Source organism: Haemorhous mexicanus, chromosome 3 (genome assembly GCF_027477595.1).
Source record: "Haemorhous mexicanus isolate bHaeMex1 chromosome 3, bHaeMex1.pri, whole genome shotgun sequence".
Lineage (NCBI taxonomy): Eukaryota > Metazoa > Chordata > Aves > Passeriformes > Fringillidae > Haemorhous > Haemorhous mexicanus.
This window is the reverse complement of record NC_082343.1, coordinates 4,974,468-4,996,758: the sequence shown is the minus strand read 5'-3', so window position 1 is coordinate 4,996,758 and position 22,291 is coordinate 4,974,468. Positions and strand designations below refer to the sequence as shown.

Here is a 22,291-nt window from a genome sequence, read left to right as displayed (position 1 = left end):
TCTGGAGAAGATGAATAATTACAGCAAAATAATTCCACTGTTAATTCCAAACCCCTGGGACTTCAGCCCAGGAAAAAGCTCCTGGGGAGAGCCAGCCTCCACCAGGCAAACCGTGCAGGAGATAATAAATAAAAGAGACGACTGTTTATTAAAATATTCCCTCTGTGTCCTTGCCATGGTGCCGCTCACACTATTCCCAGCGGCACTTCCGAGTCCTCCCCGCAGCTCCCGGCACACGGCCGCTCCGACGCCGGCAAAGTGCTGGCCTGGCTCCATCGGCTCCCCGGCTCCAAGGCCTGGCAGGGAAGCAGTGGCACATAGGGCTCCTCCACGGGGCCAGTGAGCTGCTCCTCCACAATGTACCTGGTGTCCCACAGCTCGCTGGGATGCACATCCACAGCCACCAGCGCCGCCTCCGCGCCGGGGGAGCCGGGCTCCGACGCCTCCCCGGCGTCCAAATCCGAGTCCGCTTGCGGGAAGCCGGAATCCTGCGTGGAGTCCGGGCTCTGCTCGGGAAGGCCGGTGTTGATGTAGATGATTTCCCCGCATGCCTTGGCTCTGGGCAGGATTTCCAGCAGCTTCTCCAGCTGGACTTTGAGCTGGGAAAAGGTGGGGCGAGTGGCAGGGTCGGCTCTCCAGCATTCAGACATTATTTCATACCTGGAAATCGGGAGAGGAGTGTGGTTAACAGAGGATCCCAGCATCCCAGAATGGTTTGGTTTGGAAGGGACCTTAAAGCTCATCCAGTCCCACCCTGCAGGCATGGGCAGGGGCACCTTCCGCCATCCCAGGTAGCTCCAAGCTGTCCTTTAACACTTCCAGGGGTGGAGCAGCCACAGCTTCTCTGGGCAGCCTGCACTTCTCTGGATTAGGGGAGGTATGGGGTATTAATTCCCAGTTTCTCTCCAAGCTGGGCAAGCCTTGAAATTCCCATTAAATCAAAGTGAAACCAATTCCCTCTGCTCAGGCTACTTTCCCAAGGGCATGGATTTATCAGCCCAAGCTGCTGTTATGCGAGAAGTGCAGTTTAAGCGCGGGCTGGGGCTTTGCACATATCTCTTCCAGTGCAGCCCTGGGATCTGTTCCCTGGGAACATCCCAGCTCTGTGTGTGGGATGCCCAGTCCTTCCCTTGGCAGGTGCCTGCTCCCAGGCTGGATGTCAGGGAGCCCTGGAAGCTCCCAGCATGTCCCTGCCAGCCTCTCTGCCCTCTAGCAGTCTGGATTCTTAGAGGTTCCTGCACTGCTTCCTTCAGGAACAGGCAGCGGAGAGGAGCCTTTTAGGAAACAACTCTGTTTTTCCAGTTGGGATTCAAAGCTCTCAGCCATGGGGGGGTTAAACATTTTCAGCTCTAACAGCACTGGAAAAAAACTCAGGAAAGAACCTGGGAGAAAGACCTTTGCTGAGCTGCTCAGAAATCCAAAGGTTTGTGTATTCTGCATCTTCCCTTTCTGGGGGGACACAGATTTATAGATTTGAGGCAATGAAGGGACCTAGAGGGAGTTTTGTGGAACAAAGAGGAGCATCACCAGCCAGGACCATTTTGGCAAAAACAAATCCAAAAATAAAGAAATAAAATACAAAAAAGTCCCATCACTGATGGCTCCTGGTGACCCTGCCAGCCCTACAAACCCACTGCTTCCCCTGAGGATATTTGTTGGGATATTCCCTGGAGTTCAGCAGATGCTGTCATATGCTCTGCTCCAGGATCTGGCTTTCCTTAGGCACACTGTGCAAACATTAAGGGGTTTGTTCCTAGGAAAATCCATTTTCCCAGCTGGAATCCCAGGACTCACAGCTCATCCAGGCAATCCTCGGGCTTCTTCAGGCGCTGCCCATGGAAGAGGTACTCATAGATTTCGTGGTTCTGCACCCCTGGGTACGGCGTCATCCCGCGCGTGGCAATCTCCCACATGGTGACGCCAAATGCCCACTGCCGGCACAAAGGGAAAAGGCCAAGGCTGAAGGGACACTTCCAGGAGGAATGAATGGAATGAAGCTTTTCATGGGGAAAGGTCACTGCCTGGCATCCAAGGGACAACGGGCAGAGCTGTGGTGCTCCCAAAACTGGGACTGACCAGGATGGAGGCGAGGGGCCCATTTAAGGAACCGACTGTGCCGGCAGCCTCCCGCACTTCCAGGGAATGACACCAACAGGAGCACAGCATGGCTCAGCCCACGGGACTGTCCCTCCAGGCACAGGGACCTACCACGTCACTCTTGGTGGTGTAGACACGGTCAGCCAGGGACTCGAGGGCGATCCACTTGACGGGCATCTTGGCGATGCGGCCCTGCCGGTAGTAATCCCCGCTGTAGATCTTCTTGGAGAGCCCGAAGTCTGCCACGCACACCGTCATGTCATCCCGCAGCCTGGGGCAAACAGGGATCAGGACAGCCCCAGGGCTGAGCACACAAAGCCCAGGCTGAGCTCTGGGTCTCAAAACCAAGGGAACTTTTATGGAAAGGAGCAGAGTAGTGCTGTAAATCCACAGGGTTCATCCCGTGGGATGGAGCGGAGGAAAACACTCACATGCAGTTTCGAGCTGCCAAGTCCCTGTGAAGGAAGTTCCGACTGCTCAGGTATTCCATGCCCAGGGCGATGTCCACCATGAACTTCACCAGGGTCTGCAGGGGCACAAACTGGGGAAAGGAAAGTGGGGGTTACACAGTGTTGATCCAACAGGCTTCCCTATCCAGGGCTGCCATCCCAATGGATGAGCCAACAGCAGCAGATGAGCTCTCATCCCTCAGACCCTGCCATTCACTGACCCACGAGCCTGCAGGAGCTGCAGAGGGGGATTCCCTTCCCACCTCAATCCCACCCCACTCCTCTGCTCCTGGTGCTCCCTACCTGGGGGGCCATTTCCAGCCGGGAGCGGAGCAGGAAGCTGTGCAGGTCTCCATACTTCATGAATGGCAGGATCACCATGGGCTTGGGCACCTGCAGGGAGCTCAGCTCGATGCACACCCCTGGGAAACATGGACAACTCACAAAGTGCCCTGGAAAAGGGATCCAGGTCCACCCAAATCCCAGCTGGAGGGTGGGAAGGGACAGCCCATACCGAGGAGCTTGATGACATTGGGATGGTCAAAGTCCTTCATGCACGCTGCTTCGCTGAGGAACTCTTCGATCTCCCTTTGGGAAAAGTTATCCACTGGGAAACAGAGAGAAAGAAAGAGCTTTAGAACCCCAAAATAGTGCCAGGATGCCATTCCTGAGAGGTACTGGGAATGCTGGTATCCAGTGGGGCAGAGAGACAACTTACACTTCATGGTCTTCACAGCCACCTTCTGTGGGGGCCCTTCGGGCTGGCTGAGCCGTCCCTCCATCACGGATCCAAACTCCCCTGCACCACAGGAAAGAAGGAATCCCTTTATCCAAAGCACCACCTTTCAGGACATCACCAGATCCCTAAGATCTGGAATGCTCCAAGATGGAGCCAAAAGGCTTGTTCCTCATCAGTGACAGAAGGAGGACAAGCTGGGCTCATGGAAGGTTCCCTGCCTGTGGCAGGAGGTTGGAATGAGATGAGTTTCACTCACCCTCTCCCAGGACCTTTCCCAGGCTCAGGGCATTTCTGTCCACGACAACATCCTGCAGCTTCTGCTGCAGCTCCCTGCTGACACCCAGGCTTCCCACTGCAAGAGAGGGGGACAGGAGCTCAGGCACCTCCCACCTGCTGCCATTTCCCCTTCCAGCTCCTTCCAGAGGGATAAAAATGTCTCCTTACGGGTCAGTTCCACAGCTCTGCGGCAGTAGGACTTCTTGGCTGTGAAGTTCACTACCAGCTCTGAGTTGTTCCTGCTGAAAGCATTCCTAAGGGAACACAAACACATCTGCTGTGGCTGCTTCAGCTGCATGAAGGAATCATCATGGCAGGGGAAGGAGCCCAGGGGATGCATAGGAAAAGGGGAAATGCACGTTCCATTTCCTTTTTCCTGGATCAGCACCATGGCCTGCAACGTCTGAGCAAAACAACAGCTCCACAAACAGCACTGAACCATCAAGGAGTGACTCACGGAGCTTTTGGGGAGGAAATAGGATACTCATTTCCTACTCAAGGAGCAGGAATGCTGCTGGAGCCTTGCAGAGTCCAGCTTTGGGAAACAAAACCAGGGCAGGATGCTCCAGAACTGGGAAAGCAGGGAAAGAGCGACAATAACCAGTTAGGAAAAGGGTCCTTACTCAGTCCCAGTTTCCGAACCGGGAGCACGGGGCAGTTAAACGGCACTTGGGAGGTCACGAGGATGAGTGAGGAGTGTTGGGTCATTGCAGGAGAAAACAGCCCTTTGTCTGTGTTTTTAAACAATGCTGGGCCATTGAACCCCGGCGTGGGATGAGGCAGGAGGGTTTCTCCAGGACATGGGATATTCTGGAATCATTGAATCATGGAGTTGAAAGGAACCTACAAGGATGATCCAGTCCAGCTCCTGGCCCTGCACAGAGACCCCAAACAATCCCACCCAGGGCATCCCTGGGAGCATTGTCCAAATGTTCCTGGAGCTCTGGCAGCCTTGAAGCCATGACCATTCCGTGGGGAGCCTGTTCAGTTCCCTTTGGGGGAAGGATCTTTTCCAAAAATCCAGCCTAATCTCCCATGATACGGCTCCAGACGTTCCCTTGGGTCCAGGTCACCCTCTGGTGACCAGTGACACCCCCTGCTCTCTCATTTCCTGACAAAACACCTCCCCCACCAAGTTGCACAAGTTCACTTCCCTTTAAAAATAGGAATAGTGAGCAAAAGGTGAACTGCTGAGCTAAGGAAGGGAGGGGAAGGAAAAACTCACTTAAAAAATGGCATAAAAAATGTCATTTGTGGTAACAACATCAGTCCTGGAGACAGAATCCTTGTCCCCAAATCCAGCACGGGCTCCCCACCCCTTGAGAGCTGCCCTGTTTTCCATGCCCTTACCCATATTTTGTCTCCACACATCGTTTCTGGATGACCATGGACAAGCAGAGGATGACTCCAACAGCAATTGTCCCGCAGATAAATCCCAGGGCTATGACAAAGGAGTCGGCATTCCCGGAGGCTGGAGTCAAAGAGGGGGCTGAGGTTATTAATCCTAAGAAAATATCCTGTTAATGGAGCCAGTGAAAGAATCAGCCTGCAGCACCTGGGGCTTGGGGCAGGAATTCCCAAGGGTTTTCAGCGGAGCCCAAAGGGTTACACGGGAATGAGGAGTGGGAGGCTGTCCTGCTCCCAAATCAGGATCCTTGGCTGACAGGGAAAGTGATGCCAAATGGCCTCATGGAAAGCACACCCTGGGCTATTCCCAGCATCCAGCCCTGCATCTCCTTACCACTGGCAGGGATGAAGATCTCCACGGGAATGCTGAAAGGTCCCACTCCCCCCTTGGTGACAGCAGCCACACGGATGGAGCAGGTGGCGTTGGTGGCCACCACGGGCAGCACGGCCACGCTGCCGTTCAGCCGGACCTCGTCGGACACGATCTGCTGGAGAGAGGAAGGGAAGAAAATCCTGGGCTGGGGAAGGCAGGGAAACCTGGGGATTTACTGAGAACTGTCCCCTTGGCAACCTTTGGAGCTGCTTTGCTTTCCCAGCTCGGAGGAAGTGCAGCACCCGGCTATTTAGAGAGAAGAATGGCCCTGTGTGCAAGGGCCGGATGGGATCGGGAGCGGAGCTGAGCAGCGCTTCCCGTTCAATCCGAGCATTCCTGGCCCTCTCTGCTTCACAACGGCAGCGGCCAGAGCCAGAAAAGAGGCAGGGAAGGATCTGGCAAGGAAGGGAAAGGCTCTGGTGACATGGATTGCGACCCTCAGCCTTCCTTGTGGCCAGTTTGGCCACTGGGGCCCTGTGAGCCTCAGCACCCACAGGATCCGTGTGCTCCTGGTAGGATTGTCCAAGTGCTCTGGAAGTAGATCCTCAGCTCAAAACCCACAACTTCTGTGGCTTTTGTGTCCAGCTAATTATAGTCCCACTTTTTATGGATTTCCTTGGCTGGTACCATGGCAGGAGGCAGTGTGGCTTAGTAAAAACACAGGAACCTTTCCCTGCAAGTTCCACCCTTTCCTGGTCATTTCCAGCTGAGAAAGTGTTGCTGCTGCTCCCTGCCGATTTCCAACTGCAAAACAGCTGCCCAGCTGCAGCCAAAACATCTGGCAGGCTGCTGTGCCCAGCAGTGCCTGGCTCCTTCCTGAACATCCCACAAAAAAAGCAGGAGCTGAGGGGGATCAGTGGGTGAGGAGAGGGAATGGAGCTGAGGGAGATCAGTGGACAAGGAAAGGGAATGGAGCTGAGGGGGATCAGTGGGTGAGGAAATGGAGCTCAGGGGGATCAGTGGGTGTGGAGAGAGGTGAGGAGAGGGATTCAGAGCTTCTCAAATGGAACCAGTTTCTGTTCCCTGTCCCAAAAAAGCCACGGAAAGAGATGTGAAACACTCATGCCCTGGGAATGTGTGGGCACCTACTGGCAGTGACAGGAGCTGGGACCTGCTGTCACCTCTGTTCCCACATTCCTGCCTTCCTCCTCCTTGTAGCCACATGGGATCCTTTCCTTACCAGCAGCCTGAAAGTGGGATCTTTCCCTGTCCTAAAGGGCTCTGCTGTATCATCTGAGGACAAACCCAGACTGTGAGCACAAAGCAGGGCTGACCTGCCAAATTTAATGGGATTTTACGAGTTTTGTGGTAGTTGAGGAATTTCTTCCTGTCCCAACTCAGGCAGCCTTGGCTCCAACAAGGACTGCTAGTTAAGGAGGAAAATAAACCAATTTTGGGAATTTTCTGGTTGTTGAGAGGCCTGCAGGTGGCCCTGTGACACCAAAATTCAGCTTTTTCCTGACTTTATCCTGCAAAAACTGGTGGTTATTTTGGGGCAGTCCAGATTTAGCCTGTGCAGGGCCACAACTCAGGAACTTTATTTCATGAAATCATTCACACAGACTCATTTAGGTAGGAAAAGACCTCTGAGATTATCGAGTCCAACCTTAGAAGGAGCTTTTTGAGGAGTCAGAACTCCAGTCTTGTGTCTCAGACTCATGGAAAAAATGAGAACTGGAAAAAATTTCACTCCATAAGCTGGAAAAATGGACAAAAATTAACAAACAACAACAGCAACAATAAATCACTCAGGGCTTAAAGGGCAAGGCCTGGGTTTGGCCTTTTGCTGGAGAGAGACAGCTCCAGTCAGCACTTTTTTTCCGAGTCACAAGACCATGATTTTGTTTCCCTGGCTTCATTCAGGCTGGATCTATACAGGGGAGCAAAAGGAGAACAGAAAGTGCAGCATCTGACAAAAAAAGGGGATGAGTCACTCTTTCCAGCTGGGGTCACTCTGCCAGCCTGGCACAGAGGAACCCAAACTACAGCTGGATCCATTCCTGCTGTTATCCACAGGCTCTGGATGGGATCTTTTGCCCAGAGCCCAGGCCAATCTTGCCCTAGCAAATTCCTGCAGCTGCTTCCCAAATCCTAGAAAAGGCAAGCAGGGTGTGCCAGGTGATTTCATGCACTCACAGAGAGAGGCCTTTGGGCCAAGGAGTTCCTCGAGTTCTGAAATTCTGTGCCGTGGGTTAAGGAAGGGATAAATCCCATCTGAGTAAGGAACAGCTCAAAATCCAGGGAATGCAGGGCCAGGAGTGGTTTGAAGCCCACATGAAAGCCCAAGACAGCAAAGAAATGAGCTCCAAAAGAATCTGTGGAAGCACCAAAACCCATCTGGACATCCCTGCTGGGAATTTTTCCAGGATTTTAGCCATTCTTCCCCATTTCCTGGCGACTCACCATGCCCTCGGAGTTGTGCCACCTGTACCAGATGTGGTAGCCCTGGAGCTCCCCATGGATCCTCTCCAGGGGTGGCTTCACCCAGTGGATCTCCAGAGAGGAGCTGGATTCATTGAAGGACACCGTGATGTCCAGCGGCGGCGTGGTGGGAGCTGTGGGAATCAATGGGAAAGGAGCTGAGGGAAGCTGGGAGAAGGGGTGCAGAGATGTGGGAATCAATGGGAAAGGAGCTGAGGGAAGCTGGGAGAAGGGGTGCAGAGATGTGGGAATCTGATGGAAAACAAGCTGCAGCTCAACCAGAAAGCCCATGAAAAAGGGGGAAGTTTCCTTTCCCACCCTGGGAGCAACCAGGACTCCGGAGGTGCCTCTCACCCAGAGGGATTGAGGCAGGGAAACCCTTCTCAGTCCTCAATCCATGTTTCCTACCTCCCTCTGTGGTTCTGGCCGTTATCCAGGGGCTGAATGCCGACCAGCCGACCTCATTCCCGCAGGAAACACGGATATTGTACTCTTCCATGGGCTCCAGCTGCTGGATGTGATACACGTGGGGAGGCACCGAGGTGTGGAAGTGCTGAAGGGAGATGTTGCCTCTTGGAACAACTTCCTTGACCTTTAATTGGAAAATCAGTCCACAAACAGGGATTAGTCAGCAACAACCTGCAGGGAGAGATTTTGGAAAACAGGATCCAGAGCCCTGCCTCCCATTTGAACTCTGCAGGGGAAAGCTCCTGCAGGGAAAGCTCATGGCAGGACATTCACAGGGCACTGGGAGAGGGCTCCAGCACGTGTGGAGATGGGAACATTCCAGAGATATTGGGAAGGAGGGAGGGATGATTTGCTGTTTCTAGTGGCATGGAGCAAAAGGAGCCCTGAATAAAATAACCAGGCAGCACATCCCAAATGAACAAAACAAAGCTCATCTTTTGTGCAGCACATCATTGGAAAACAGGATTTATCTCCATGGGATGTAACGGAACTAATCCCAATCCTTGTCACATTTAGCAGCATGGATGAATCCAACATCCCAAAAACAAGTCCTGCTTTTCACAGAAAGAGAAATTTATGGATGTGGAACCCCCATGGAGCTGCCCACAGAGCCACTGCAGCTTTCCAGGAAAGATCTCATTTTGTGGGAAGCACTACCTGGATTGGGACAGAGGAGGGAAAGAGGGAAGAGCAAGAACAAGGACAACCCAAGCCATGTGCCCAGGGTCATGCACTCCTCTGAAAAGCCTCCATCCATGATTTTGGAATGGCAGGACATCTTGTGCTCAATCAAAAGAGCCCCCCATGGTATCCCAGGATGGTGTCAGCATCTATTTTGCAGCCAAAATATAAAGGAACAGCCTTCATCCTCAGGGTCTCATGGAGAAATTCCCAGAAATGCTCCAAGTAGTTCTCTGGAAGACTCTGCAAGCCTGGGCTTGCTGCAGCCACACACCTGTCCTGGTCACAACTTCCCAGCCAAGCAGCATTCCCAAAGTCAGGATTTGGAGGGGCAGCTTTCCCTCAGCTTCCCATTCCTTACAAATAATGGGAAGGAGCTGAAGGGCTGCCTGTCTCCTGAAAAAGTCAGGGAATGCCACTTCCACCCCCAAGCTGTCACAAGGTGCTCTGAGGGAGGCGAGCAGTGACCGGAGGAACACACACAATGCTTCCAGGACCAAACATCCTGAGCATCCAGCCCAATCCTCAATTGTCTTCTGAGAATAACCCACCAAGCCCATGGATTTTGGAAGGAAATCAGGATGTTTGCAAACTGCAACAGTTGGAACTGGCAGGTGGGCCAGCTGCAGCCCTCGGGAATGAGTCACTGGCTCGGTGGGCCCAGGGATTATCCAAGGGGATAGCAGCAAAAGGGCTGAGTCACTGCTGTGTTTTTGCCAGAAACCCTCTCCTGTTTTCCACTTTCAAAGGCTATTTCCTACAGACAGAGCATGAATGTTAAGTCATAGGAAATTCCTTGGCTCTCCACCCCACTTCCCAAGCTCTGGTTGGAAGGCAGCAGCAGGACATGGTGCTAATATTAGCCCTGGTACCTTTCTTCCCTGAAATTCCTTTCACTTTTACCTGGCTTCAAAGGTCTCCTCTCTCCACGTGTTATCCCAGCTGGAGTGGAGGCTTTTCAGGATAAAAATCATATCCATGAGACAGCAAGATGGGCTTGGACTGGCAAAGCCAGCCACGTGCAGCAGGTGGAAAATGCCTGCAGGCTCTGCCCATGGAGGTGGCATTCCCTGAGTTCTCCAGGAACACAGGTTTTCCTCAGCTCCTTCCCAGGAGTGGGGAGCTGAGGGAAACCTGCCCCTCCAAATCCTGACTTTGGGAATGCTGCTTGGCTGGGAAAGGTTTGACCAGGTCCATAAAACCCATGACAACCTGACTGTGTTGCCCAATGGAAAAGGGTTCCAAGAGAGCTGGAGAGGGACTGGGGAGGAGGGCATGGAGTGACAGGACAAGGGAGAATGACTTCCCACTGCCAGAGGGCAGGGATAGATGGGATATTGGGAAGAAAATGTTCCCTGTGAGGCCATGGCACAAGCTGCTCAGAGAGGCTGTGGCTGCCCCATCCCTGGAAGTGCCCAAGGCCGGGTTGGAGCAACCTGGGATAGTGGAAGGTGTTGGAAGGGAGTTAGAACTGGATGATCTTTAAGGTCCTTCCAACACAAACCATTCCAGGATTCCATGAAATCTGTGCAGCTCATGCCAAACACCACCAACTTCCACCTGCCTCGGAGCACCCGTGTGGGGGAGTTGCAGGGATATGGAAATCCTGGATGCTTACCTGGACACTGCAGTTGTTCAAGGCAGAGAAGGCATCAAAGCCCGGCACCCAGGATATCCTGATTCCATGGGCTGTCCTGTTGAGGACCTGCACACTGACAGGAGCTGATGGAATTCCTGCAGGGAGAAGCCAAGGGCAGTCAGTCAGCTGGAAGCCTAAACACAAACCTGGCACGGTGGCTTTTCCCTGGAGCTCCCAGGGTTCAGCGTGTGACCCCACATCCGAATTCTGCGGATGTGCCGGACCACCAGATAGGGAAGCACAAAAATGTCACTTTCAGAACTATTTTGGCCATTTCTATATTTGTGACCACTCTGGGCAGCTGAAAGACCATGACTTATTTTGGGGAACACCCTCTTATGTTGCTGGAACGGCTCCCATCAGGAATGTCAGCAATTTCCACTGTTTCCTATGGAAAATTCCTATGGAGCACCGCCCTGGTTATGAAGGAAGGAAAGGAGCGATGCAGCCCTTCCGAATCCTGCTCTGAAGCTGACAGTTTTGCTTTCAAATTTAGATTTTGGTGCTCCCTCCCCCAGTGCTGGGATGACCAAACCAGGATGACCATGTTACAACCAGATCCTGCTGGATGTTAACTACAGGACTGAAGCCGGGATCTCTCTCAGCTTGTGAAGGATGAGTGCTGGGATGTGTTGGACACAGGGGTTTAACAGGGAATGGGAGCTGACCTTTGATGTTGACCTGGCCCGGGCTGGATGCAGTCAGGCCTTTGCTGTTGTGGGCCTCGCAGCTGAACAGCGCCGGCTTGTTGAGTCCTGCTGGGAAAACACAGCCTCGTTTTCCCTGGATATCCCAAAACCATCCCAATCCCACCAGCTCCCCACCACCAAACACTCAAGGTTTCCTTCTTAGCCTGTTTTCACTTCCCTCTGTGACACCTGCTGCCAGTGCCCGGGGGTGACCCAGGCTCCAGCTGCCCCACTCCCACACCAGGGGCACACATGTGCCATCCCTGCCGGACCCGGCACGGCGGGGACGGGATGTCCCTACAGAAACCTTGCACAAGCTCCTGAGGAAGGGGTTGTTTTCCCTCCAAAAGGGGAAAGGCAGAAAGCAGAAGAGACCCTGCCACAGCCTGGTCAGATGATTTAGTGCTGGTCAAGGATTGCTCAAATCCCCCAGCTGATGGCAGAGAAGGACCACTGGAAATACCCGAGGGCGGATTCTCCCGGCCTGGGTGAGGTGACCCCGGGCTTGGGATGCCTGTCCCATGCCAAGGTGGACGTGGGGAGTGCTGGCTCATCCCAGCAGTGCCTCAGGGTGCCAGGGCTCCTGGGCCAGGAGAAGCTCTGCTCCAATGACCCATCCTAGCGGGTGCCAGGCGGATGTGAGGACATCCAAGAGGAATGAGTCACTTCTTCCGGCTTTCACTGCCTTTTAAAGGCCGCCTGCCACTGGATGCCAAGACCAGGCAATTATAGCCCAGCTCATAATTAACCACCAGCCTCCTCCTTGTGAGCAAAGCAAGAAATACCCCATCTTTTGCCTCTGCAGCAAAACCAGAGTGGGGGTTTATGGGACACCAAGGATTTTTCTCCCTGTGTCCCAGGACCTGTCATGGACACGCAGCACAGGGGGCATCCCACACTCTTCCAGAGACACAAAGTGGGGACCAGCATTCCAGCAGCCCAGGAGAGCAGCCAGGTTCCTGTTGGCACAGCCAGAGGCTGGCGGAAAAATCTGCTGCTTGCTCAGGAAAGAGTCAGTTGAGTATCCTGCCTCTCTGCCTCTTCCAAGGAAGGGACTTCTGGCAGCAGCCAGAGGGGAATCACATGGGGCTTCCTGCCCTAGAGGGGCCCCAGGACTGTGCATGGCACGGGAACAGCCCCTCCTGGCAGGGAGCAGCTCCGGGACGACACAAGGCACATTCCCAGATGTGGTGTCCCACAGCAGGGACACTCCATGGCAGGGACACTCCCAGCTCACCTGGCACAGTCAGGACTGACGGGGAGATGTGGGGCTTCTGGTTGACCTGGATGTTGTTCTGGAACCAGTAGATCTCCACAGGCTCTGGAGGTCCCACAGCGTGGCACGTCAGGTTGAAGGGGCTGTTCCTGGTGACGTTCAGCTGCTCAGGCTGATGGATGAAGTGCGGGAGACCTGCGTGGACACAGGGAAGCAAAGGATTCCCCCATTCTGACTCCCAGCTCCTGGTCACTCAGCCAGGACACAACCCCACAGCTGCTCCAGCTCACCTTCCAGCTGCACCAGGATGGGATCAGACACCACCTCCACGCCGGAGATGTTGAGTTTGCAGACGTAGGAGCCGTTATCCGAGCGCTGCGCACCGAGGATGCTGCCGGACAGAACGGACACCACCTCAGGGCTTGTGGCTTCCCATCTTCCCTGGGAGCCAGCCCTCAGGGCACCCCTCATTCCCACCTGCCCCAGAAGCCCAGCAGCACTCACCTGAAGGTGGAGGTCATGGCCACCTCCTTCTCATCAGGGATCTCAAAGTGGCTGCTGGCGATGCGATCCAGCACGTGCAGCTCCCTCCCGTCCTTCCAGAGGGAAATTCCCGGGGTATCGGCCCGGAACAGCTCCTGAGGCACGAGGATGGAGCAGTTGAAGGCGACATCCTTGTGCTCGTTGGTGACCACGTGTCGCACCGTGGGGTTGAACCTGAGCTGTCCAACAGAGCTGCCTGGGGGCGCCTCCCTGGTGCTCCGGTGGGGCCACTGGCCGAGCAGGCTCCGCTGGGAACGCCGGGAATGTGCCAGCAGGTACGGCCTCACACCTCCTTCTCCGTCAGCATCCTCTGCAAGGGAACACCTGTGGTTTGTCACCACCACCAGCAAGTTTGGGAGACCTCGCAGCAAAGCAACCCCACTGCTTCCAAGAATAATTAAAGGCAGCTCGTTTCTATTTCCTAAAATGTTGTCCCAGGATTCTGCACAGGTAGCACCTCTAAAAAAGTCCTTTTTAAAACAAACAGGAGCAGCCCAAGCTAAAGAAAACACTCAGCCACGTTTCTTTGGGAAGGAGAGAGGCAGGAGCTATTCCTGCTGCATTACACCCCCGGGACTGGGACATAAAAGGATCCATGGGCAGCAGGAATTTGGGACTTTACGGGACTTTACTCCAGCAAACCCCTTGCGGGGCCTCATCTGAAGCATTTTCAGCTGGGGCAGAGGAAGAGCTCCCGGCTGGAATTTTGCTGATTTTGGGCTCTGCCAGGAGCCTGTCCCTTCCCAGGACAGGGAGAGCGGGACATGCTCTGAGTCAACTTTTGCTAAGTGCCTCCACTCACTGCCTTTCCCAGGAAAAGAGCTGCAGACAGATGAAGAAATGCCTTTGGACAGTGCAAAGGAGCCAGCTGCTGTTCAGAGTGTTGCTCTCCCAGGGTCTTCTCCCACATTTTTTTCCCAAGGGAAAGCTCTTTTTGAGGACTTCATACCCCCACCTCCAAGTCAGCAAATGGCATTTTCCCCCTCCCTCCCAGCACTTCCCTCTCAGCCACGGCTGAGATGAAGAGCAGCTCCACTTCAAGCAATTCTCTTCCAAAAATCTGTGTATTTTTGAGATCAGATCTAGGGGCTCCACCAGGTGGAGGCTGGTTTTCCTGAACCATTTCTGAGCTTCCTGAGGCTTTCCCACCCATCAGCAATCCCGAGCCGAGTGGTAAATCTCCCTTTCAGCAAGCAAAGGCATTGTGCCAGACAGGAATTTCAACTAAATTAATTCCCTTTTCCAAGAAAGAAAAGCCAAACAACCACTCACAGTTTAAAAGATAAAGAAAGCACAGTTCTTATTGAACCTGAGCTCAGCTGAGTTTGTTTTTGGGCAGGTTTTAGCCCTCAAACATCAAATAACAAGTTTTTAAAGCTACGTCATCACTGTTGTGAGTAATGGGGCACGAGCCTGGTGTGTTTTTCCCAGAGCCAAGAAACACAGCCCAATTTTGAGGTTGGATATATCCCTTTGCTAAATCTCTTCCTATTTTTAACCCTCAAGAAATGCTGCTTGAGGACAGAATGCCAGCAGGGTTTTTCAGCCCAGAGGGAAGGGGGAGGCTCTCCCTGCCTCTCCCGCAGCACAATGGGTTTCCCTTTCAGAAAAAAAAACACAAAAAGAGCTGCAGCTTTTCCAACCTGCGTCCCTGAGCCTCCCAAAGCAACACAAACAGAGCCCATGTGACTGCTGCAAAGCTGCAGGGACAGCCATGGATGTGCAGCCACGTCTCCACAGCTCCCTAAGGATCTGCCAAATGCAAACAAGCAGCGACCCCAAATTCCCTTCCCTCCCCTGCTCCTCCCGGAGGTCACTGGAGCCACTCCCTGCCTGGCACGATCCAGGCTCCAATTGCTATTTTGCTATTTTCATGCTCCATTTGAAGGGTTCTGGCTCTGGCCAGAGCAGCTCCCCCAGCACAGACCCCTGGCTGGGGAGGACACGGATTTGTGCTGTGTCCTGGGATGGTTTCTGCTTCCCTGGGCTGCTTCAAGCCTAAAGGCAAAGAGCAAGGAGGATCTCAGCCTTGTTTTCACACTAATTAAATGGGAAGAGGTGTTTGCTGGCCCGGGAACGAAATACTTTCCTCTCTGACTCATGAGAGTACAGGAATTCCTCATCTCCAGCGCTGCCTTTGGGTACCCCCGAAGTTTGGGATGGGATATCCTCACAGCAGTTTGGAAGGGACTCGCCCCGTGTGGCACAACAGCTCTTGCTTGAGTCCAGAGCAGTTAGGCTGGGTCTAAAATCCCAGGCTACAGCCAGGGAGTTGCAAGCCTGGCATGCCTGTGTGGGTGCCGGAGCAGCTCCTGTCCTAACCACAGCCAGGCCTGAGGCAAAATCTGGCGTGGAAATCAAACCACTTGCAAGGGCACTGCTGCTCTGCTGGAACACCTGGAACTGCAGCAAAACTCCAGGGCCAGCAGAGGCAGATCTTGCTGCACAGGTCCTGTGTGCCTTTCTCCCCGGAGAGAGGAATTTTAGCAGGAAAACTGGGCAGAATACTTCATTAGGAATGAAGAACCACGACTGAAACAAGGTCTTTACTGCAGTCATGATGCATCCAGGTCTGCCAAAACGCTGGCTGCATCCCCAGCCCTGGAATTCCCACTGCTGGGAGTAATCCACCTGCTGACAACAGCTTCTGCTCATTGAACAGGAGAAATGAGGAGCCCGTGCCTGTGGGGTATCCAACCTCCCATCCCCTGGGAGCTGTGGTAGACCTGGAAGTGTCGGGTTAACGTTGGACTCAGTGATCTTTTCCAAGCCAAACAATTTTGTGATTGTAAGAAATTAATTTTCCCCGGGGCCACACCTGAATCCAAAGAAATCTTCCTTATTCAAACACCTTTTGTACAAACCGGCCCAGGACTCCTGGTTACATCCACAGAGAGTTCCCCTCACTGCAGACTCCTGCTGTGACAGTCAGGACTTTAACTCCTCCCTGCCCAAAGCAAACACTCACATTCCTTTCTTCCCTACTAAATTCCATCAGCACAGCGACTCCGAGATCCCCCAGCAGCCCTGAGGTCCCCCAGCAGCTCCCAAAGGTCGGGCAGCCCTGATCAAAGAATTTTTGAAAGTCCAAAAATTACTTTATCTCCTCATTTCTTTCTGCAAATGGAGTTGAAAATCCATCAAACTGCCTGCACTACAAAGCACCACAAACCGTGTTGATTCCCGAGGATTTTTCTCAGCATCACTACGTAGCTGGCTCACGACTAATGGGGCAAATCCCAATCCGATCTGCCACAATTTGTGCTTCCTACCTGTCGTGGTGTCCCCGGCAAGCAGAGGCACATCAGGCAGTGAAGTATTGGGGCAGGACCACGCTGCGGAGGCAGAGCTTTGTCCTGGGACAGCCAGTCTGTGCCCCAGGACATCCAAATCACGTCCCAGAAGAGCTAGACCCTGTGCTCCAGGACAAAATCCTGTGTCCCAGGACAGCCAGACCGTGGGTCCGAGGACAGACAAACCATGTGTCCCGGGACAGCCAGACCCTGTGTCCTGGCACAGCCAAACCGCGTGTCCCGGGACAGCCAAACCCTGTCTCGCAGGACAGCCAGACTGTGTGTCCCGGGACAGCCAGACCGTGGGTCCGAGGACAGACAAACCATGCGTCCTGGGACAGCCTAACCCTGTGTACCAGGGCAGCCAGACCCGCTCCGAGTTGCGATGCGGCCAGAATCCCCTCGGGACATCCCTGCGCAGCTTTTCCTCGGGACCCAGCGGGCGCTCGGCGGGCGCGCAGTGCCCGTGCCGCCCCCGCCACAGCCCGGCCCGGAGCAGCACCCGCCGGGAAGGCGCTCCCCGGCCAAGCTCCGCTCGCCGCCCCCGTCCCGGGGCCGTCCCCGGTTCGCTCCGTGCCCCCTGCGGACTCACCGGCCCCTCCGCGGGGCGGGCGCAGGGCCGCCAGCAGCGTCCAGAGCAGCGCCCAGCGCCCGCCGCCCATCGCCCGCCGGCACCGCCAGCGCCGCCGCCGCGCTCCGCCGCCGGGACCGGCACCGCTCCGCCGCCGGGACCGGCACCGCTCCGCCGCCGGGACTGGCACTGCTCCGCCACCGGGAACAAGGCTGGCAGAGGCAGCGCGCCGCCACCGGCACCAGGCAGGACTGGCAGCAGTCCCGGGAACGGGACGCGCTCCGCTCCGCCGCGCTCGGGGGCCGCCGGCGCCGCCGCTCCGCCCCGTCCCGGCCCCGGCCCGCCTCCCGGCGGGGGAGGGAGAGGGCAGCACCGGCGCTGCCGTGCCGAGAGCGCTCCCCCAGGAGTGCGGGGCCAGCGCTGAGCCCTGTCCCCAAGGGCCGCACGGCTTTTACACCCCTCCGAGGTGGGGATTCACCATTTCCCTGCGGAGCTGTGCCAGGGCTGGACCATCTTTCTGTGAAGGAATTTTCCCAATGTCCAACCTAAACCTCTCCTGCCACAGCTTGAGGCAGACTCCTCTTGTCCTGACACTTGTTACCCGGGATCAGAGACTGACTCTCACCTGGCTACAACTTCCTCTGCCCCATCCCTGGCAGTGTTCAAGTAGGATGGGGCTTGGAGCAACGTGAGCTAGTGGAAGGTGTCCCTGCCCATGGCAGGGAATGGGATAAGTTTTAAAGTCCTTCCAACCCAAAGCATTCCATGATTCAGACACTTATAGAGAGTGACAAGGTCATCCCCGAACCTCCTTGTCTCCAGGCTGAGCCTCCACCCCCAGCTCCCTCAGCTGCTCCCGGTACTCCAGACCCTTCCCCACCTCCATCCCCGTGTCCAGATACACTCCAGCTCCTCCAAGATTTTCTTTTCATGCAGGGCCCAAAATTGCCCCCAAGGATTTGAGATGAGGCCTGACCAGTGGTCCCACAAGAGGATGGTCACTGCCCTGGTCCTGTGGCCACACCACTGCCATTGGCCTCCTTGGGCACATCTGGGCACACCTGGGCTCGTGCTCAGGCACTGCACACCTCGGATCTTTCCCAGCCATTCATTCCCAGCCTGCAGCACTCCATGGGGTTGTTGTGACCCAAGTGCAGGACCAGCCACTTCACCCTATGGAATCTCACCCCATTGCCCTTTGGCCTGTCCAGCATGGGAATGCTGAGCTGAAGGCACTGCTCCTCACCTGGCCCACACCAGCAGGACAAGAGGGGACAGGGACAAAAACAAAGAAAGGAGGAAGAACCAGGTGAAACCAACAGGAGCTGTTAACCCAAGGCAAACTGAACACAACTCCGGTGGCGTGAGAAGGAAACAAGAGAGTTTCTGGATATTCAGACCCTGCCCCAACACTGGCCTTGCATGGGGATGTTTGGGACCAAGGGTGTATCAAGGCCATGAGTGTTCCCCCGCACATGGGAAGGGACTGGGATTTGGGGAACCAGCATCCTGATGATGTGGCTGAAAGGCACTGGTATTTCTCTGCACCAGCCTCTCTGCTCCCTGAACCTGCGACACGAGTCACCGCCTGCTGCACTCTTCCCAAAGAATAGAACCATACCTAATCCACTTTGAAGCCTTTTCCATCTGGGAAGAAAAACCTCCTTAAGCTCCACAAAAAGACTCCAACAAATCACTCCCAGACTTCTTTGACTTGCAAAGCTGCTTATTCACTGCACATTCCCAGGCTTTGGTGACAGGGATTGAATTTTCCTCCCAGCTCCCCACATCTTGAAGCCATCAGCAGCCAAGGAAGGGCTCACGGAGTTGGAGGCCCCGAGGAAAGGGAGAAGGAAAACTCACTAAAACTGCTGCAAGAAGTTGGAGCATCTTCCATGCAGATCCAGCAGCACTGATTTTCCTTCAGATGTTGGGCACTTTCCTGTGGATCCAGCATCCCCCAAGGAGCAGGACGAGACCAGGGAGAGACATTTGTCCCATACTTGTCATTTGTGGTCAGCCTTTGCCACACGAGTGCACTTTGATCTGGCTGCATTCCTCGCTGCTCCTGCTGGCTTTGCAATTTTTGGGAACAAAGTAACGGAAAAGCCTTTGGACTTTGTGAGCTGCAGAGTGGGAATGGCCCTTGCATCAGGATACAGTCGCCCCACTAACACGGGGTGAGGAAGAGAAGCACTTTGTGCAAAAGAGGAATTAAAGAAATAAACAAGAGCATGCAGGACCATAAAGAGGATTTCAGCAGCTCCCCAAAATCCCCTGATCTGGGTCATTTCTTTGCAGCAGGTTGGGTTCTGCTCCAGCTCCAGAGGGTTTGTTGCACAACCTGATGTGGGGAAGAGTCTGGTGCACGGAGAGGAAGGAAAAAGTCAGAGGGGAGAAATCAGAGGAGAAGCTCTCAGGTGAGGTTTGTGATAGGAAAGGCCTGGAAGCAGCTGGCAGGAGCCAGTCTGACCCCTCTGGCTCTTGGATACCTCGCTGCCATCCTCCTGCTCCTCACGGCATATGGAATACTGGAGTGGCCTTGTTTGGAGCAGGTGATAGATTTCCAACCTCAGAAACCAAACTCAACAGTTGCTGGGGGGTATCCACACAAACCACTCATGGTTTTTGGCCCCCGACCCACCAGATCTCCCCAAGCAGCATCCCATTCCCAACTGCCCAGGGTTGGGAATCAGGTGGCATTTGGCCCTGAGAATATTTCTTGGGGCAGCAGGAGAGGGAAAAAGGCAACTGATGTCAAAGGAAGGAGCGACAACCTTTCCTGGAAAGAAAGGCTGCCTGCCTGAGCAGCAGGATCAGCCCTGAACCAGCTGAACCAGTTGCTATCCAACGTTATCCGATCCATCACCAGCAAGGTGTCCATGTTTTCCTGCTGTGTCCTACACCAGAGGGAGAGATCCTTATCCTCACAGCTTCTCCTTCCTGGGTGAGGAGGTCCCTCTCTGCAGGGACCCTCAGCTCTCCCTTGGCAGGATCCCAGCGATGCAGGTGCCTGAGTCTGACCCTTTTTTGCAGTTTCACTTCAGACCATCGACTCCGTTTCTTCACCAGGCTTTAGGGAGACCTCGGAGTCAACACAACCTTTGGGAAGTCGGATTGTTTAGCAGAAATGGCACTTGGCAATCAGACTGGTGGGCTTTTGTCTGCTGAGGGTTTTTCCCCCCCGGCTATTTCTGTGGTTTTATTTTCATTTTGCTAAATCATTCCTTTATTTCTGCTTCCTCTTTGGGCCTATTTTTATTTCGATTTGCAGGGGCTCCTGTTCTGTCAAATGCCAAACTCCTTTGGCAACACGTCCTTAGCTGAGGGCAGCTGGCTCGTTTGTGCTCAGTGCTAAACCCCAGGCACAGGATGCAGGTCCCAAACAATTTTCACGGGAAAACTGAACATTTTGTGATGGCACTAAAATGCCTTTCTCTTGCTGTGCCTGCTCTGGGCACTGGGACACGCTGTGGCTCTTACCGGGCACATCCTGTCCCTTGGCTCAGCTGGTTCTTCCCAGAACAATTTCTCCTGCTCTGTAAATCATTTTGCAAAAGCAAAGGCTGGACATTGGCTTTTCCCATCCTGCTTCTCCTTTCTGAGAAGTGCTTCTGTCCCAGCTTAAACCAAAGAACCCCAAAGCCCAGTTTCAAGTATGTTTTCGATTCATCCACAGCTTCTCCCTTCTTTGATTATTGTGAGATTCATGTCTTGAAAATAAATCATTTGCCCTTTCAGTTCCCATCAAGCTACTCCATACAGGTTTTAGAGGAGGGTTAGATGGGATATTGGGAAGAAATCCTTCCCTGGGAGGGTGAGGAGGTCCTGGCACAGCTTGTCCAGAGATTCCGTGGCTCTCTCATCCCTGGAAGTGTCCAAGGCCAGATTGGATGGGGCACAAATCCTATGAAAACAGAAAGGGTTGTAAAGCACTGCAAGAGGCTGCCAGGGAAATGGTGGAATCATCATCCCTGGACTTGTTCATAAAAACACATGGATGTGGCACTTGAGGACGTGGTTTAGTGGTGGACATGGTGATGGCTGACGGTAGGACTTGATGGTCTGGAAGGTCTTTCCCAAGCTTAACTCCCATCCAGGAGGGAGAGGGGATGGCACAATCTCCCTCCACTCCAGACAGAACAGCCCCTCCTGTGTGCCAGAAGCCAGGATTTTAGCTGGGATAAGTCAGCAGAGCCCAGACTCACACAGATTTATGCTAATCCATGTCACGAGCACGTGGAATGTTGGGAACGGGGCTGTACCCATGCTCAGGGGTGGCTGCAGAAGCCCCATCATTCCCACAAAGCAGTTTCTTAAGCACCTTATCAGAGAATTCCAGAATTCCAGAATGTTTTGGGTCATAAGGGATGATCCAGGCTCACCCCCTGCCACGGGCAGGGACACCTTCCACCATCCCAGGGTGCTCCAAGCCCTGTCAGCTTGGCCTGGAACACTCCCAGGCATGGGGCATTCTCTGGGCTAATGCCCATGGCTCAAACACAGCCAGCCATGGAGCCAAACAGGGATTGCTGGGAATAACGGACAAGGGTCCTTGGTACTAAATACCAGGGAAATGAATAAGATGTGACTGGAGAAGGGGCCATGCAGAAGTAGGACAGGGCTTTTCTGGAACAAACTCCCTTGGGCCAGTTCACAGAGACACAACAACAACAACAAAAAGGGAGCATCAGCACGGAATTCTTTCTTCCTTTATTTCAGAGCCCCTTCAGGCACTGGAAGGTGCTCTAAGAGCTCCCTGGATCTCTCTTAGATCTCCTCCTTCTCCTTCCCAATTCCGACAGAGATTGAGCCTGAGATTGGATACATCTTCATCCCATCGCCTCTCTGAAAAGGAATTTAGGAAACAAGAGGGTTCATTCTGAATCTCCCTTACCCTTTCCTCCCTTTTACACCCCTGGCTTCCATCAAAATCACTCTACATGGATTGGGATTATTCTTTACCCTGGGGTGCCAGGATGATTTAGGTGGGAAGGAACCTTAAACATGACCCAGTTCCTTGCCACTATCCCAGATCGTTCCAGCCTGGCCAGGAACACTTCCAGAGATGGGGCAGCCACAGCTTCTCTGGGCAACTCTTCCAGTGCCTCCCCACCCTCACAGGGAAGAATTACTTTCCAACATCGCATCTAAACGCATTCTCCGTCAGTTTAAAGACAGCCTGGCACAGCCCCAGGCTGCGAGCTGGGCGATCCATGACGGAAGCCGCCACGGGCGGACAGCAATCACCAACAGCGCTCGGCCGGACTGTGGCACTTTGAAACGGCATTTTGGGGGAAGTCTCCCCTCAGAATGCGCCGAGAGGCGCTGGATTCCCGCCAGGACACGCCGGGAACAGCCGCGTTCCCCCGGGAGCGGCGCGGGCCGCCCGTGAGGCGCGGCCATGGCGGAGCGGGCGCGCGCGGGGC

At 54.3% G+C, this 22,291-nt stretch overlaps 1 protein-coding gene across 4 annotated transcripts; it reads right to left on the bottom strand.

The window, feature by feature from the left end:
* Positions 1-129: 129 nt before the first annotated feature.
* On the bottom strand, positions 130-17,004 carry MERTK (MER proto-oncogene, tyrosine kinase). 4 transcript variants are annotated; one of them, XM_059840599.1, is made up of 19 exons: positions 16,884-17,004; positions 12,960-13,308; positions 12,746-12,846; positions 12,477-12,650; positions 11,219-11,308; positions 10,530-10,645; positions 8,171-8,354; positions 7,745-7,896; positions 5,303-5,456; positions 4,912-5,065; positions 3,730-3,815; positions 3,542-3,637; positions 3,265-3,345; positions 3,061-3,153; positions 2,850-2,968; positions 2,529-2,638; positions 2,209-2,368; positions 1,795-1,931; positions 130-660 (listed from the first exon to the last, which is right to left on the bottom strand). In XM_059840599.1, the coding sequence occupies exons 1-19, from the start codon at positions 16,951-16,953 to the stop codon at positions 186-188; spliced, it is 2,901 nt and encodes a 966-aa protein (XP_059696582.1). In that variant the 5' UTR covers positions 16,954-17,004; the 3' UTR covers positions 130-185. The 4 variants fall into 4 exon arrangements, with proteins under 4 accessions (XP_059696582.1, XP_059696585.1, XP_059696584.1 ...); XM_059840602.1 differs by having other exon boundaries at positions 4,912-5,032; XM_059840601.1 differs by having other exon boundaries at positions 5,303-5,453.
* Between the last annotated feature and the right edge of the window lie 5,287 nt (positions 17,005-22,291).

Bases quoted from the DNA above. Each gene is read 5' to 3' on its own strand.
- MERTK (XM_059840599.1), bottom strand. From the start codon at position 16,953: ATGGGCGGCGGGCGCTGGGCGCTGCTCTGGACGCTGCTGGCGGCCCTG. The intron at 3,346-3,541 runs GTGAGTGAAACT...CCTGTGGTGCAG, and splicing joins GGGAAAGGTCCTGGGAGAGG to GGGAGTTTGGATCCGTGATG. The intron at 1,932-2,208 runs GTAGGTCCCTGT...TTGTGCCGGCAG, and splicing joins ACACCACCAAGAGTGACGTG to TGGGCATTTGGCGTCACCAT.